General features: G+C 43.6%; 1 protein-coding gene across 1 annotated transcript in view; it reads left to right on the forward strand.

Moving 5' to 3' along the window:
• LOC119383088 (uncharacterized) overlaps window positions 1–15,344 on the forward strand; it is an 89,634-nt gene that overhangs the window by 73,299 nt on the left and 991 nt on the right. The window contains exon 8 of the mRNA XM_049413049.1: window positions 14,449–14,774. Coding sequence (XP_049269006.1) covers window positions 14,449–14,774 — 326 coding nt within the window. The remainder of the gene's footprint in view (window positions 1–14,448; window positions 14,775–15,344) is intronic.

Here is a 15,344-nt window from a genome sequence, read left to right on the forward strand (position 1 = left end):
CTCATTTTCTCTCTGAAACTCTGAAACCTCTAGACCCACGATGATGAACTTAGAATTGTAATCCGCGAAGTCTCTTCGCACAAAGTTGCTTCACTATTCACTGTGCCGGCGATATCTCCAGGCTGACGACCATCGATAAAGTTACGTATCCTTCAATGCCTTCTGAAAAAGAGACGAAACACAGAGCTGTCTGTCTTCTCAGTCACACAACACACGCCCACAACCAGCGGGGTAACTTCGAAGGCAATAGACCTTAGCACTCACGCTGGCCATAACGACCTGTCCTCCAAACAGAGCAACCACACGTGCCATTACTTTTCATTGGGTCCTCGACCGTCGCGTTTTCGTTCTTTTACGTTGTACAAGCACTTGGAGGCCGCTTCATTCTTTGTTTAAAACATCATAAGTAACAGTCAGAAAGGAAAAGGAAGTACATCCATTGGTCGGTTGTGAGACTTCCGTTAGCACGGAGATTCTGTTCAGACGAATATAGGCTGAGGTCGGAAGGAAAAAGTGTGATTCCGTGTCCCGGGCCGCCATATTGCTTAGGCTTATCGCTCGGTTCTCTTGACGTCACGCGCGAATTACGAGAGTTCTTAAGGGCCACTAGCCAGGTTTGGATATTGCAAGCAAACAAGCGCGGTGCGTAGAACGCTCGGCATAGCGATCGTGGTTGGTGAAAATTGGTGACGGTGAAAATTTTCAACAGAACGCAGTGCGCCCTTCTATTCGCTGAAGCCGCGTTTCGGGAGAGAGTAAACAGCAACACGCACGCGTGGGCCTGCCTAACAGGCACTCGCTGGTACCTCCCCGACCGATGTGGAGACGCGCGCGTGGCTACAGCAGTCGTGAAACGTCACTGAACGTGGCGCGTATAGTTTCGCTACTTCATCTACTGCGGAGCGCGCAACGTCGCCAGTGCAAGTGCTCCGAGAAACAAAATAGGACTAAACAAAATAGGAATACCGTTTGCCATCAAACGCTCGCGCTTTTGTAATTTTAATAATTTTTTTTTCGCTTGTGCACCGGAAATAATAAAGAACTTGTAAAAAAAAATAGAGGGCAGCAAAACAATAGCAGACGGAAAAAGATCCAGAAAAGGCAGCACGTGCCACTTCTTTTTTTTTTTTCTTTGTGAGAGCTATTTTCGAGGAGCATGTTAGAGGACCATCTATCTCCCCTTCGATCCGACTGTGCGGCAGGATGGGACACAAAGAAAGAAATGAGACAGACACGCGCAGACTTACAACTGAGTTTATTGAAGACACGTAATTGTCCTTTAGTGGCACAACACTGTGACATTCACTGTGTCATTGTTAGTGACATTTGTAGCAGTGGAGCTGTTTAAGCTTATCGTTCCACCGTTTCGCGTGACCAGAAAACTAAGCTGTTTCGGGCAACGTAATAGCTCGGTAGGCACGCGCTCTCTTCATCAGCTTCTTCATCTTAGGACTGACTATAAGTACAGACAGTTTGTTCTTGGCGACGTACATTCGAGAAATAAGGATAGTTGTAGTACATTTTTCTGTATCGCTTGGTAATTTGCTGAATAATAAGGCCAGTGGCTAGCACATCCATTGATGTTGATACGACGGATGTGCAATGTAGGCGTTTCTAGTGTGTGTGCCTTCTGAACAAAACAAAATAAAAGCTCAGAAGAGATAAACGAGAGAGAAAAAAACAGAGAGATCACCTTGCTAAGACCACGCTAATTAAGGAATTGCTAATCAACATCATGCTAATTAAGACCTTGCTAGTAATCTAGTTCTGCAACAAGCTCCGCTCTTAGTCCAGCCTTGCACAACTAGTGCAAGCTAGCTGCCCACAATTTTTCTAAGTGGTGTGATAGGGTGTTTCAGAACCATGTGAAGGACACTGTGAAAACATTTCACTGCATTGATGATTACCTAGTGTCCACAATATTAAGTAACGGCCAAGCTCGTTCTCGGACTGTTTCGTCCATATGGCATGGGCATTGAGCTTACAGTAGAACTATGGCGTGACTTCAGACTACCCTTTCCAGATCTGGAGTTAGAATTTAGGCCCGATCATTTTTGTAGGGTTCACCAGCGTATGGCTAAGAAACCACTGCTTAATTATGCATTCAGCCGCACGAAGGTGAGAAAAATGGTAATTGCTTTTGCTCCTAGCAGCGCTAGAAAAATTCGGCATTCACTAAATGCAGAATAGCTTCTAAAAACAAGCGGAAAGACTAAAAAAAATGCTGGGTACCCTGACCATGTGACAGACTCAACTTGCAGTAAACTGGCACGGGTAATAAAAGAAAGGTACGCGATAGCAATGAGGTGAAAGATGTGGACGGATTCGCTATTATCCCGTATGTTCAGGGACTTTCCGTTTGAATAAGATAGGCAACAAATATGGTGTACATGTAATTTCTTCCGCGCCACCTACGCTGTCGGAAGTTTGTAACCTAGTAAGTCAAAAGAAAGAAGGCGCCAGGTCGTCACGAAAAGTGAGTGCTTTATCCAGCATAGGAATAAGTATGTGCCTTGCAGAGTCAGCGTGGTTCATCATGTGCCCTATATGTGCGGCAAATAGTACATAGGGAAAAGTGGGATCTCTGGACCCAAGTAAAGTTTGCATCATCATCATCATCATCATGCATCAATATGAGAATAAACGAACACGAGCGTAAAGTGGCTTGTAGCATAGCGCGGAAACAAACAAGGAACAAAGACGAAGTAGTACAGGACGAACACAAGCGCTAACTTTCAACAACGGCATTTTATTTCCCGGATCGGTCATAAATTCGCACACCACAGTGATGACACACCACAGTGATGACAAAATCACACCACAGTGATGACATCCTTTCGTTTTGCAAGTCATGGCACATAGAAAGGGCCTTTAATCTTATCCGACAAACCTGAAGACAACAACTTATCTATTGCAACCGAAAATAATTTTTAGGGCAAGCGTAAATATTCCATTTCTTTAGCGGACAATGACATTGACGGCTAGCTTATGCAGTGGTCGCCGGCATAAAGGATGCGATCGCTTTCTATTATCAACCTTACAGATTCCACTTTACTTCTTGCAGGAATGACATTGCTTTCTAGTAGTGGGTTGCATGCACACGTTTTGCAGTGAAATGATAAAAAACCGTCACCTGACACAATTTTCACTTTGTTTCTGTGTTCTCTCAGCCGGTCGTTTATGCATCTTCCCGTCTGACCTATGTAACAATTTCTGCAGCAGAGGGGAATGCGATAAACAACGCCAACAGCGCATGCGACGAGCTGATCCTTGTGTTTTTTACCACAGACCGATCTTGTAGTCATTACTAGATTAATGTTTCTACTCAGGGTGCTCAGCTTGTTTGGAGCTTAAAAGACAACCCTTACATTTTCTCGGCCTCCTATTGCTTTCAAACTGTGAGATAACTGATGGATATAAGGTATTACAGCAGTTCTCTTGTGTTCACGGCCGCTCACTCCCCCGTTTGTCTGGGGGCATCTACTCGAGCGTTCCTGCTTCAGCAGATTTTCCGCTACTGACACCAACACATGTTTAGCACAGCCGGCGTCTTTAAGACGTGTGACTTGTTGATGGAAACTTGCCTTCATTAGGTGAGGGCACAATTTTTTATGGCATTTTTGAAACACAGGTTAGTTATGCCTTTCTTCACCAGCTTGGAATGAGCCGAATGATATTGGAGTGGTTTGTTTGCTCTTGGGCTGTAAGACCAGCAAGTTAAATTATCGGTTAGCATGAATTGAACGTCAAGAAAATATAGTGAATCGTCGACTGGCGCTTCAAAAGTCACGTCAAGAGGGTTTAAACACTCGCGAACGATTGTAAACTCATCATCACACTCCTTTTGAAAACTCAAAAGGGCAGTCAAGAACCACTAAAAAAAAGAAAGCAAAGAAAACACGAGCGATCTGTTTCAAACGCCCCTAGTTTACATCTGCCAGCGCACTGCCGAGAGTGTGGTTGCGAGCCGGTTTTCAAGGATGCCGCAGTTATTTCCAAGGATAGCAGATTCATAGGCCGTAAGATGAGAGAGGCTTTCCATATAATGGGAAAGGAAGAGGCGCGCATCAGCCACTCGTCGATTAATCTGACTGACAAGAAGAATGTGCATCTATGCTCCACGTGATATACATAACAAGCTGACTCAAGCGAATTTTCGCGTGCATTTTTTCCAGGAGGAGGAGGAATAAACTTTATTAGGAGAAACCAGCAGGTTTAAGTGGCCGGGCCTAGGCCTCCCATGAGGGGACGTCAAGGGAATTTTTTTCACGTTCGTTTTTTTTTTTTTTATTTGTTACATTGTTAACACTGGCTGCAGGGATACTATTTAAAGGCTGATTGCGTGTTTTCAATACACCCAGCTGCAAGTCTGCGCCCGTCTGTTTCGCATCTTTCTTTGTTCCCCGTCCTGCCACGCAGCTTGATCGAACATGAACCGAACCTATCGCCTAGCTTTCAGCTCTACTTACTCAACCTCCCCTGTTGCGCACATCCCTTTAATACAGACAGTACCCAGTTTAATTTCACGCTAGATTGAGCCTAATCAAGCTATGCTTGGCATGCTACTGCAGGTTGGAATGATGATATGAAAGAGAGGAAATACATTTGGAAAAATGGGAAAAAGTGAATTACGAACAAGTTACGGTCAGCTACAACGCATCCTCTCGTTCTTGTTTCCGCCAATACGCGTAATTTCACCGTGATTTCGGTTTACACGCTTAATTTGAGGCCTAAGCCGTCTTTGGCAACCAGTTAGGGATCCGAGATGGCGCTCTTCGAGTCATCGCTCGTGAACCTTTGTAATTTCCTGAGCGCGTTTCATTTGTACATTATTGTACATAAAGTAGACGAATCGAGACTCAATTCACAAAGTGCAGTTGAAGCTGATAATGACACCGTGGCAGCACGCCAGTACTTTCCACGCTCATACCGCAACTCAATATGAGCATCCAGAGCATTCTGTAAGGCGGTACTTGAGGTTGCAAAAAAGTTGCATGTCGAAGAGGCCTAACCGAAGATTTGGGCATTTGAACTTTACATTTTTCAGTAAGGTAGAAAGATGGGCGAGTTAGAATTGATACATACTTAAAATACCAGTGCGACACCGACGGAAACACACAGAAAAAGGACACAGGAGGAGCGCTGTCCATCTTTACTGAGAATGAAACAAAAGACTGAGGAAGTATGACGCAACACGAGCACTGACGTACACTTTAAGAAAAAAAAAAAGAAAAAGTATTTTTACTCTCTTTTGTGTGTCCTGATTTGCCCCACGTATGCGACCCTCTTTAAAGAGACACGTGAACTCTCTTTGGGGATCATTGTATACTCTCGTTGGATTCGGTGGAGACATCAGCAGTCATGCAAGCACTGCGGAATCAGGGCATCGACGAAGCCTATATAAACATAATGGAAGAAATATACAGCGCATCCACAGCCGCTATAGTCCTTCATAAAGAAAGCGACAGAATCCCAATAAAGAAGGGCGTACGACAGGGAGACACGATCTCTCCAATGCTATTCACCGCGTGTTTATAGGAGGTTTTAAGGGCCCTAGATTGGGAAGAATTAGGGATAAGAGTTAATGGAGAGTATCTCAGTAACCTGCGATTCGCTGATGACATTGCATTGATGAGTAACGCGGGAGACGAATTACAGCTCATGATTACTGAACTGGATACGGAAAGTAGAAGGGTAGGTCTGAAAATTAATATGCATAAAACTAAAGTAATGTGGAACAATCTTGGCAGAGAACAGCGCTTTGCGATAGGTGGCGAGACGCTGGAAGTTGTAAAGGAGTACGTCTACTTAGGACAGGTAGTAACTGCGGAGCCGAACCATGAGAGTGAAATAACTAGAAGAATAAGGATGGGATGGGGCTCATTCGGCAAGCATTATCAAATCATGAATGGTAGTCTACCACTATCTCTCAAGAGGAAGGTATATAACAGCTGCATCTTACCGGTACTTACCTACGGAGCAGAAACCTGGAGACTTACAAAGAGTGTTCAACTTAAATTGAGGACGACGCAGCGAGCGATGGAAAGGAAAATGATAGGTGTATACACCTATCATTTAAGGTTATAACCTTAAGAGACAGGAAGAGAGCAGAGTGGGTCAGGGAACAAACGGGGGTTAAGGACATCATAGTTGAAATCAAGAAGAAGAAATGGATATGGGCCGGCCACGTAGTACGTCGGCAGGATAACCGGTGGTCATTAAGGGTAACTGATTGGATTCCAAGAGAGGGCAAACGCGTGAGGGGAAGGCAGAAAATTAGGTGGGTAGATGAGATTAAGAAGTTTGTAGGTATAACGTGGCAACAGAAAGCACAGGACCGGGTTGATTGGCGGAACATGGGAGAGGCCTTTGCCCTGCAGTGGGCGTAGACAGGCTGATGATGATATACTCTCGTACGAGAGTCATGGGACCCTAAAACAGAGTTCACGTGTCTCTTTAAAGAGAGTCATATACGTGGCAGTCAGGACTCACAAAAAAAGAGTCAAAGGACTCTTTCTTTCTTTTTTTTTCTTACAGTGTAGGACTAAGAGTTTATTTTTACTAAACCACAAATTGACGGCGAACCTCATGCCTTAACAAAACCAACAAAAAGTACGGACTCCCTAAAAACGCAAATTATGTTGAATGTCCGCCAGCGACAAATGATTGCTTACTACATCGTTACAAGCATGGAAGAAAATTATTTTTTCGTACTGTAGCGCTAGCGAAGCCTCGCCCGTACACTTGTCTTCACTTTTATCTGGTAAGACTCTAACATGAAGCTGTCCTTTTTTTTTTTTTTTGTCTTCGTTCCACCGAAGCATGCGAGGGGAATTACACGCAGGCTTACAACCACTTACTGAGGAACGCGTTGTCGAATGTGGCTATCAAATGTATACCTTTAATCAGAATGTTCTTGTATGCTTCAGTTTTATAGAACGACTCGTTTCGCTGACGTAACGCGAACCGCATGACAACGTGATTAAATTTTACGACCAAAGAAATTGATTTGTGCTGGCTCCGCCTTTAAGAGTACCTTGTAGCCAAAAATGATTACGGCTGACGAGACCAATGTCCTATCATTTTTTTTTTCTCGCGGTAATTTCGCTGACCACTCAAATTCAAGCATAACTACTCTTTGGGCTGTCTTTTAAAATATCAGCAGCGCAGTGTTTTATTTAGTTGTGGCGATATCCAACAAACATTCTGCCACTTAATATCAGTCAAACCCGTAAATATCGAAATCGCTAAAAAACGGGAATTCGTCCGATATATCGTACAATTCGATAAAACACTTTTAAAGAATTTTCCGTATTTTCAATGCGAATTTTGGTGCGTCAGTTGGCTTCACGAAACTTCTTCACGATAATGCAAGGAATGCGGCTTAGGGAAACACACGACGATTTTTTTTATTTCTTTTTTTTTTTGTGCGGTTACTATGTGGCGTGGGGATATATGTAGGGGCGTATTGTAGGCGAGAAAATCTAGTATTGATACGGCCCTCCTAATCGCACCGCTCACTCCCCCAAATATGTGCGGCAAAGTCCCCTTCCGTGAGAAAAAGCCGAGGTCTTGTGATGGAAAGCAACTCCTTGGGGCGTTTCGCACTGCCTGATGTTCAATATATCAAGTGTTCCGGCGATTTTTGTTCGGTGTAGCCGTAAATTTTCCTTTGCATGGACGTTAAAACATTGTAGTGTTAGAATATAGTTCGATGTAAAGGATAATTCGATTTAGCCGAGTTCGGTATGGTCGGGTTTGCCTATATGAGCGAAACGACACTTCATTCATCATTGCCTGTGGTGCCTGACGATACTGATCAAAGGCTGCCGGAGCAATGAACGCTTTAGTCTGTGACTGCAATCTTTTTGTATCCGTCAGCAAAACTAAAAAACGAGTTTGTTGGTATCACGCTACTGTATAAAGTAAACCGCATGTGTTAAAATTGCAGCACAATCGCGCAGCTTCACAACAGTTGGTTGGCAACAAGCAGGGATATAAAATGATGGAGTTCTAAAAGCCAGTTTCCAACAAAAAAAAGCCTACATCAATACCTATCCAGAGCAAGGACTGACAAATCATACACGCGCACACGCGCGCACATAAAAAATATTGGCTTGTGGATGTCGGCGAAATCCAGCTTCCAAAAACAAAATACATTTATGTCATCTGCGATTCATTTTGATGTAGCGCGTTTGTCTTTGACAAAACTTCGCCTTATCACTCGCCCGTTCTTCACGTATATGAAAAGGCCCACGCAAAAGGAAACAACGTACAAGTCAATAACGAAATTGTAGTCGGCAGCCCCGTGGGCGTAGGCAAACTCGCCTAAGGCCACCTAGCTATAGTCAGTACAGGAACGGGCCCCGCACCCAAGCACCCGGCTTCGGCGCAGCTCTAGAGGGTTTTTATGGGTCATCGCTCACCTTCAACGCGCGCAGTCTCGCATGACCGCCTCTTATGCGCAACAAGGCGATAAAAGCAAAAAAACACTCACAAAAAAAGAAAAAAAAAGCAGCAGTCTTCGGGATACGACGATAGTACGACGACGAACGAAAGTGTCTTGAAGCATTTCCCCCCATCCGAAGGACAATAAAGCGGCCAGTTACGGCCTCAAAAGAGCGCAGAGCGCCCTGGACGCAGCGGGTGCCCTCTGTGAGCCAAGAAGAACACTACAGGCTCGGCACCGTGCATTCTGCCGGTTCCGCGCTCGAAACAAGCGGTGCAGGTGCTGCGAGTTGGAGAGGGTGGGGGGGGGGGGGGGGGGGAGAAAAGAAAGAAAGAGATAGACAGAATCGATGTGTGCTTCGCGCTCACGGCTTCCTTAGTTTGGCCGCTTCTTGACAGATGGCGCTCAAGCCTTGCACTGAAAACAGGCCCTTATACGTAGCTTATCTAGATATCACCGGGGCGTATGACAACGTTAATCAGGAAATTTTGTGGGATATATTGAAGGAAGTGGGCATAGGTGACGACTGTGTACAGCTTTTGAGAGAAATATACCGAGAAAATACAGTTTGTATAGAATGGGAAGGAATAAGTAGCAAGGACAGCGTTGAAATTAGCAAGGGGCTGAGACAGGGATGCCCTTTGTCCCCGCTGTTATTCATGCTGTACATGGCGAGGATGGAAAAAGCGCTAGAAGGTAGCAACATTGGATTTAATTTGTCACACAAACAGGTCGGAGCGATGGTTGAGCAGAAGCTTCCAGGTCTATTTTATGCTGATGATATTGTCTTATTTGCGGACAGTCAAGATGATATACAGCGACTGGCAGATATATGCGGAAGGGAGTGTGAGGCTCTAGGACTAGGATTTAGTGCAACAAAATGTGGATTGATGATATTCAATGATCACGGAGACCATACGGTCTTAATACAGGGCCAAAAAATACCGAGGGTAAGCGAGTACAAGTACCTCGGAGTATGGGTAAATGAGGGAGATAGATATATGGAGGTACAAGAGAAAGCATCGGTAGCGAAGGGAAAGAGGAATGCTGCAATTATGAAGCACAGAGCTTTATGGGGATACAATAGGTACGAGGTGCTTCGAGGGCTGTGGAAGGGTGTGATGGTTCCGGGGCTTACATTTGGGAACTCAGTGGTGTGCATGAAGTCAGAGGTGCAATCAGGAATGGATGTAAATCAAAGGACGGTGGGCCGCCTCGCCTTGGGCGCTCACGGGAAGACGACAAATGAGGCGGTGAAGGGTGATATGGGATGGACAGGCTTTGAAGTGAGGGAAGCGCAGAGCAAAATGAGATTCGAAGAGAGGCTGAGGAAAATGAAGAAGAGTAGATGGGCAGAGAAGGTTTTCAGGTATTTGTATAGAAAAAGCGTTGACACGCAGTGGAGAAAAAGAACTAGGAGGCTCACCAGTAAATATACGGCTGGCAGTGCGGGCGATATGGCAACAAGGAGCATTAAGCGGAAGGTCAGAGAGGCGGAAAAGACTTATTGGATGACAGCGATGGAAAAGAAGCCGGCTCTGAGTAACTACCGAAAAGGAAAAAAACGAAATAAGGAGGGAAAGGTTTATGATAATTCAAGGGGAAGCGCTTTACTGTTTGAAGCAAGGTCGGGCTGCCTGAGAACGCGTAGTTATAAAGCGAGATTCAGTAACGAAGAAGAACAATGTACATGCTGCGGGGGAACTAAGGAAACGATGGAACATGTACTGATTGAATGTGGCGATATTCACCCAGCTATACGTGTGGGCACGAGTCTACATGAAGCCTTGGGTTTTAGGGACAACAATGGAAAGCTGAACACGCCCGCGATAGAAATAAGTAAGAGACGGTTAGAGTATTGGTGGCAGAAAAGTAGAGATAAAGTACAAAAATAAATAATTGGGGGAAAAAAGGTTATTCTGCCTTAAGAGGCAGAGAGATGGACTGTGAATTTATATTTTTTGTTATAATAACATAGATTTAATCAATGTATATAAGGCATTAGGACAACATGAAACAAGGAAGTTTTTTTTTCTTTTTTTCTTTTTTATCCTTCGAGTCTGGTGGCAGACATGTCACCGCCCCGTTATAAAGGGGACGCTCATAGCATCCATCCATCCATCCAGCCCAAGACGAGAGCGTGGGAGAAATGCCGCTGTAATGAAGCGCAAGTCGAAATGGCCACCAGCACGAGGGCCATCGGAGAGAGAGAGCAACGATTGGGGCGATTCTAAGCGCGAGATTAAGGTCGGAGACTTTCATATAAATACATGGAACTACAGAAATCGCTTTGCTCAACGCTGCGGCCCCTAATTTGTAGACGTTTGGCACGTTAAAATATGATGACGTTAAAATATAGAGACTGTAAGAAGCCAGTTTTTACTTACGACTCCACTTTTTATGAATACTGTTTTAAAATTGAAAAAAAAAATTAAAAACGAAGTATAATGCTTTGCTATTCTGCAACTTAACACTAAAAACAACAAAATCGTAAGTCTTTAAAATACAAGTGATACATTTAAAGTCGACAAAACTAAATTACGCCGCTAATAAGCGAATAGTACTTTTGGAAAGAGTGTCTGAAGTTCTTCATAAATTCACGTAAATTGTACGGTCATATATACTATTTGTTTGTCGACGGTGAAATAGAGGCATTTATATAAAATTTCTCAGCCTTCCATGCACTAACGGGTCGAGTTTACGAGTTTATGTTGCAAATTCAGTAAACGTCGAGCTTCGATTTATTGCAAGCCGATTTTTTGTAAATTCTTTAAAACAGGTAGTCGAGGCGCTAAAGGGAATGTTTGCTTCCTACAGTCACTAAACGTCAGTAACTATTAGCGTTCTGCACAAAAACTACGAAGGAAAGAAAAAGAAAGATAGGGCAGGGCTCATATTTCGCAAACTACAAAAGAAATACCGAGAATAACAGAACAGAACGCCTGTCTGTCCTCCTTTTTTCTTTCCCTCTCTCTCTCTCTCTTTCTTTTTTGTAGTTTTCGCAGCACGTTACTAGTTTATAGTATGAACCAAGTAGCACACAAGAAACATTTACTGCAACATTTTAGAATTTAAATCGCTCTCTTAAATTTGCCAAGTTTAAGAGAGCGAGTTCGCATGACACAGAACCAAAGCCTCGCCGCTGTTCTTGAAGGGAGTTTGTGGGCGTCCACACTGAGCGGGTTAGCTACAGTGTTCTCCGTGACCAGTTGCTTACTTCCCCCTTAGCAATGCCTGCTCCAAAATCAGAGATATCATGTTTAGAGGCATTATAAGGAATGTTTTCCGTTTGATTATTGTCCGGAAAATTTAACACTACAACCACCAGTGACGCGTCATTCCATGAAGAAAACGAACAACTCTGATACCAGCACCAGGCCACCCCATTTGTATAAGCGCGATTCGAGACTTAGTAAACGTGTCCGTGAAACTGGGACTTAGAGGCAACGATCAAATCCACCCGTGATGATTGGTCCAGCAATATTTCTAATAATGGCTACATAAGAGTGGAAAAGAGCGGACGCCACAAATGCTTTTTTTTTTCCGTTCCCCGCTTAAGTGAGAAGATATAGCCGAGACAAAAAACACTCAGACAATCTCAGGTGGCGCCTTATACCCATTCGTGAGAAATGGTGGTCAGCACTGTAATTGCCGCGTTAGGGTGGAAAACTGATAGTCTTGGTTTAGCATGTTTTGACGACGACCCACATGAAAGAGACGCAGAAGGCGCCTTGCGCGTCAGTCAGAACACGTAATTGCACGTTCATACTCGGAGCTGGTTTAAATCTCGCAAAAAAAATCCCACAACACGTAGGGAAAATATAATACCGCACACCACAATTCCCCGCACAATCATGAACCAAAGTACAATGCAATAAGGAAATGGTAAAATTTTTATCTTCAGAAACAACAAGATGGTTGGAAAACAAACACTTTTCAGATAATTGGGGCCCCATACGAACGAAGTGCTTTGCTTGCTGTTCCCGCTCGAAATCTCATATTATTTCTACAGGCAGCTATTTTATTACAGACAGATTCGGCTAATTGACGTTATTCTTATTATTCTGGTTATCATGATTTACCTATTCATCGTGATATAATATGCAGAAGTGAAGCCACATCAATTTCTAACACGCAATTGATAGATGATAGGACAGAAAGATAAAGATATGAACAGAAGAATGCAGACAATTTAAGAGATGGCTAACATTAGTGAAATTACAAGGTCTGCGTCTGCAGTAACTTTCAGACAATATGGCTCCTTCGTTGCTATCCGTGGTAGTGTCTGCTTGAGCACGTCCTTTTGCTCTTCGTGACAGATGCACTCGGCGCGGTTACACATAACATATACTTTCTTTTCTTCTAAATCGGCCTTTGTTTTATATTTGTCTATAACTTCGCCTGATGAATCTCTTACTCAGTTGAACTGCAAGAATGAGAGGGTGAGAGCAACGCGAGGAGACGTAGGGTAGTTAACCAGATTTGAGGAGTAATAAAGAAAAAGAGTATTAAGTTGAAAATAAGAAGAAAGTGAACACAGTTTCAGGATGGTAGTGCAACGACCAAAAGGTTCCTGTAAAGATGTCTTTTTTGCATAGCGACGTATCTTGCGGTAAAGCACGCTTTAAGTTGCTCACTTATGTGCAGGAAGAGGTCAGAAAGCAAGCCACGATAGATAGATAGATAGATAGATAGATAGATAGATAGATAGATAGATAGATAGATAGATAGATAGATAGATAGATAGATAGATAGATAGATAGATAGATAGATAGATAGATAGATAGATAGATAGATAGATAGATAGATAGATAGATAGATAGATAGATAGATAGATAGATAGATAGATAGATAGATAGATAGATAGATAGATAGATAGATAGATAGATAGATAGATAGATAGATAGATAGATAGATAGATAGATAGATAGATAGATAGATAGATAGATAGATAGATAGATAGATAGATAGATAGATAGATAGATAGATAGATAGATAGATAGATAGATAGATAGATAGATAGATAGATAGATAGATAGATAGATAGATAGATAGATAGATAGATAGATAGATAGATAGATAGATAGATAGATAGATAGATAGATAGATAGATAGATAGATAGATAGATAGATAGATAGATAGATAGATAGATAACGGATGGACGGACGGACAGATCATTTGACGTCGCAGTCCTTAAATCGCAGTCCTTAAGTCTCCCTCTCTCCTCTCCGGCTCCTCCCCTTTCTTAAAAAGGGAAATAAAGTTTCTTCACTCACTCATTCCCAAGATAGATTTTTTATCGTCTGTCAAGGCTGGTGAAATACAGCGATTTTGCACTCTCCTTTTCAAGGATAACAGCTAGCTGCGATAATGATTTCGTAACGTTTTCTTACCAAATATTTTTTTAAGGTTTTGGAAATTTCCTTTTCTGGATAAGGGTCCTCTTTCAGGGGTGTGCTTAGATGAGCGAACCCTTCCACAAATTCTAGAAGCTCGTGATCATGTTTGATGTTGGTATTTTTCGAACTCTGTCGTACAGTTAAAGTATTGAGGCATTTCGTAAATAGGATGCCATGTAGATGTAGATGTTTAGGTTTATCCAATATGTATTAGCTTACCATGTGGCTGACTAGACAATAGGGCAGGGTGGGTTGGCTATCGTTGGGAGAAGCCTGCGTTCTGCAGCGGACATAAGACAGGATGATGATGATAACGACGACGACGACGGCTCACCAAGAATAACTAAAATTTTTAACAGATTTTCAATGAGTCACACCGACTATTCCTCTATTTCTACGCTGTATAATCACTTACGAATCGATACTTCTGGCATGAGAGGGTGAACGAGAGAGGAATGCGACAGACTGGTACGCAAATTGGTTTCTTTCACAGCAAGGTCTGAGGTTGAATTGAACATCTCACAGACTTCTACGCTAGCGCGAACGCGTCTAGCACTGACACTCACGTAGTTTTTAAAGGACGTTCGTTCTGCTCGTAGGTTCGTATTCGCAGGAGGCGAGCGGGGTGCACTTCCACCTGTCAGCACTACAAATGGTGCTACCGCCGGTGATTGTAGTGCGACTGCTCCAGCACCGGCTGCTGGGCACCGCGCAGGCGGCGCGCCGCGGAGCGCCGTCGCGCGCCAGCATCGCTTCCGAGAACCGAAGCCGAGCGGGCTCGTCAGCCGACACCGAGGAGTCGCTGCGCGAACGGCGCCACATCGCGCTCACGGTCAACTGTGCGCCACCCGGGCCGCCTTCCTGGACACGGGCCTCGTCCGTCGAGGAGCGCCGAGAGTCCATTCGACACGCCGACAGCAAGCAGGTGACTGCTGCACGATTAACGAACAGTTGATCGCGATAGTCTCAATAAATGGCAGTGCACATGTTGAGGACTTGCAGAACAGTACACTACAGTCAGCTATGACACAGTGTTTCAACATTTAACAAAGATGCCGAAGTCGGCCCGGTGTGCTAATCATCAATTGCAACAGAAAGAAGCGATGCTGTTACATTGAATGCATGTGACTGTACGACGCGAGAACTTGGAAGAAGTGAAGAACCACATTGTACACCGTGATGCCCTGCTCCTACGCGAGAAAGTATCGTAAGCCTAAAGTCCAGTCAATCTTAACATTGACTCATAAGCACTGCCAAGCTTCTCTCGGGGCCTTTAGCTCAGAGGGTCCTTCAGCATGTCGTACGATAAATAAATCAGATTTCTTTAATAATCTTGGAAGAAACTAGTATCAGAAACAGGTATCGCGTCATCGTATTACTACGCTACATAATTGTTCGGCAATCCTAATGGATAGATCTGCCACTTTCTTTAATATTGTGCATACAGCAATCCATTTAAAAGTCGCATGTATACATGGAACATTGTATGTGAGCA

This window comes from Rhipicephalus sanguineus, chromosome 1 (genome assembly GCF_013339695.2).
Source record: "Rhipicephalus sanguineus isolate Rsan-2018 chromosome 1, BIME_Rsan_1.4, whole genome shotgun sequence".
In the NCBI taxonomy this organism is placed as follows: domain Eukaryota; kingdom Metazoa; phylum Arthropoda; class Arachnida; order Ixodida; family Ixodidae; genus Rhipicephalus; species Rhipicephalus sanguineus.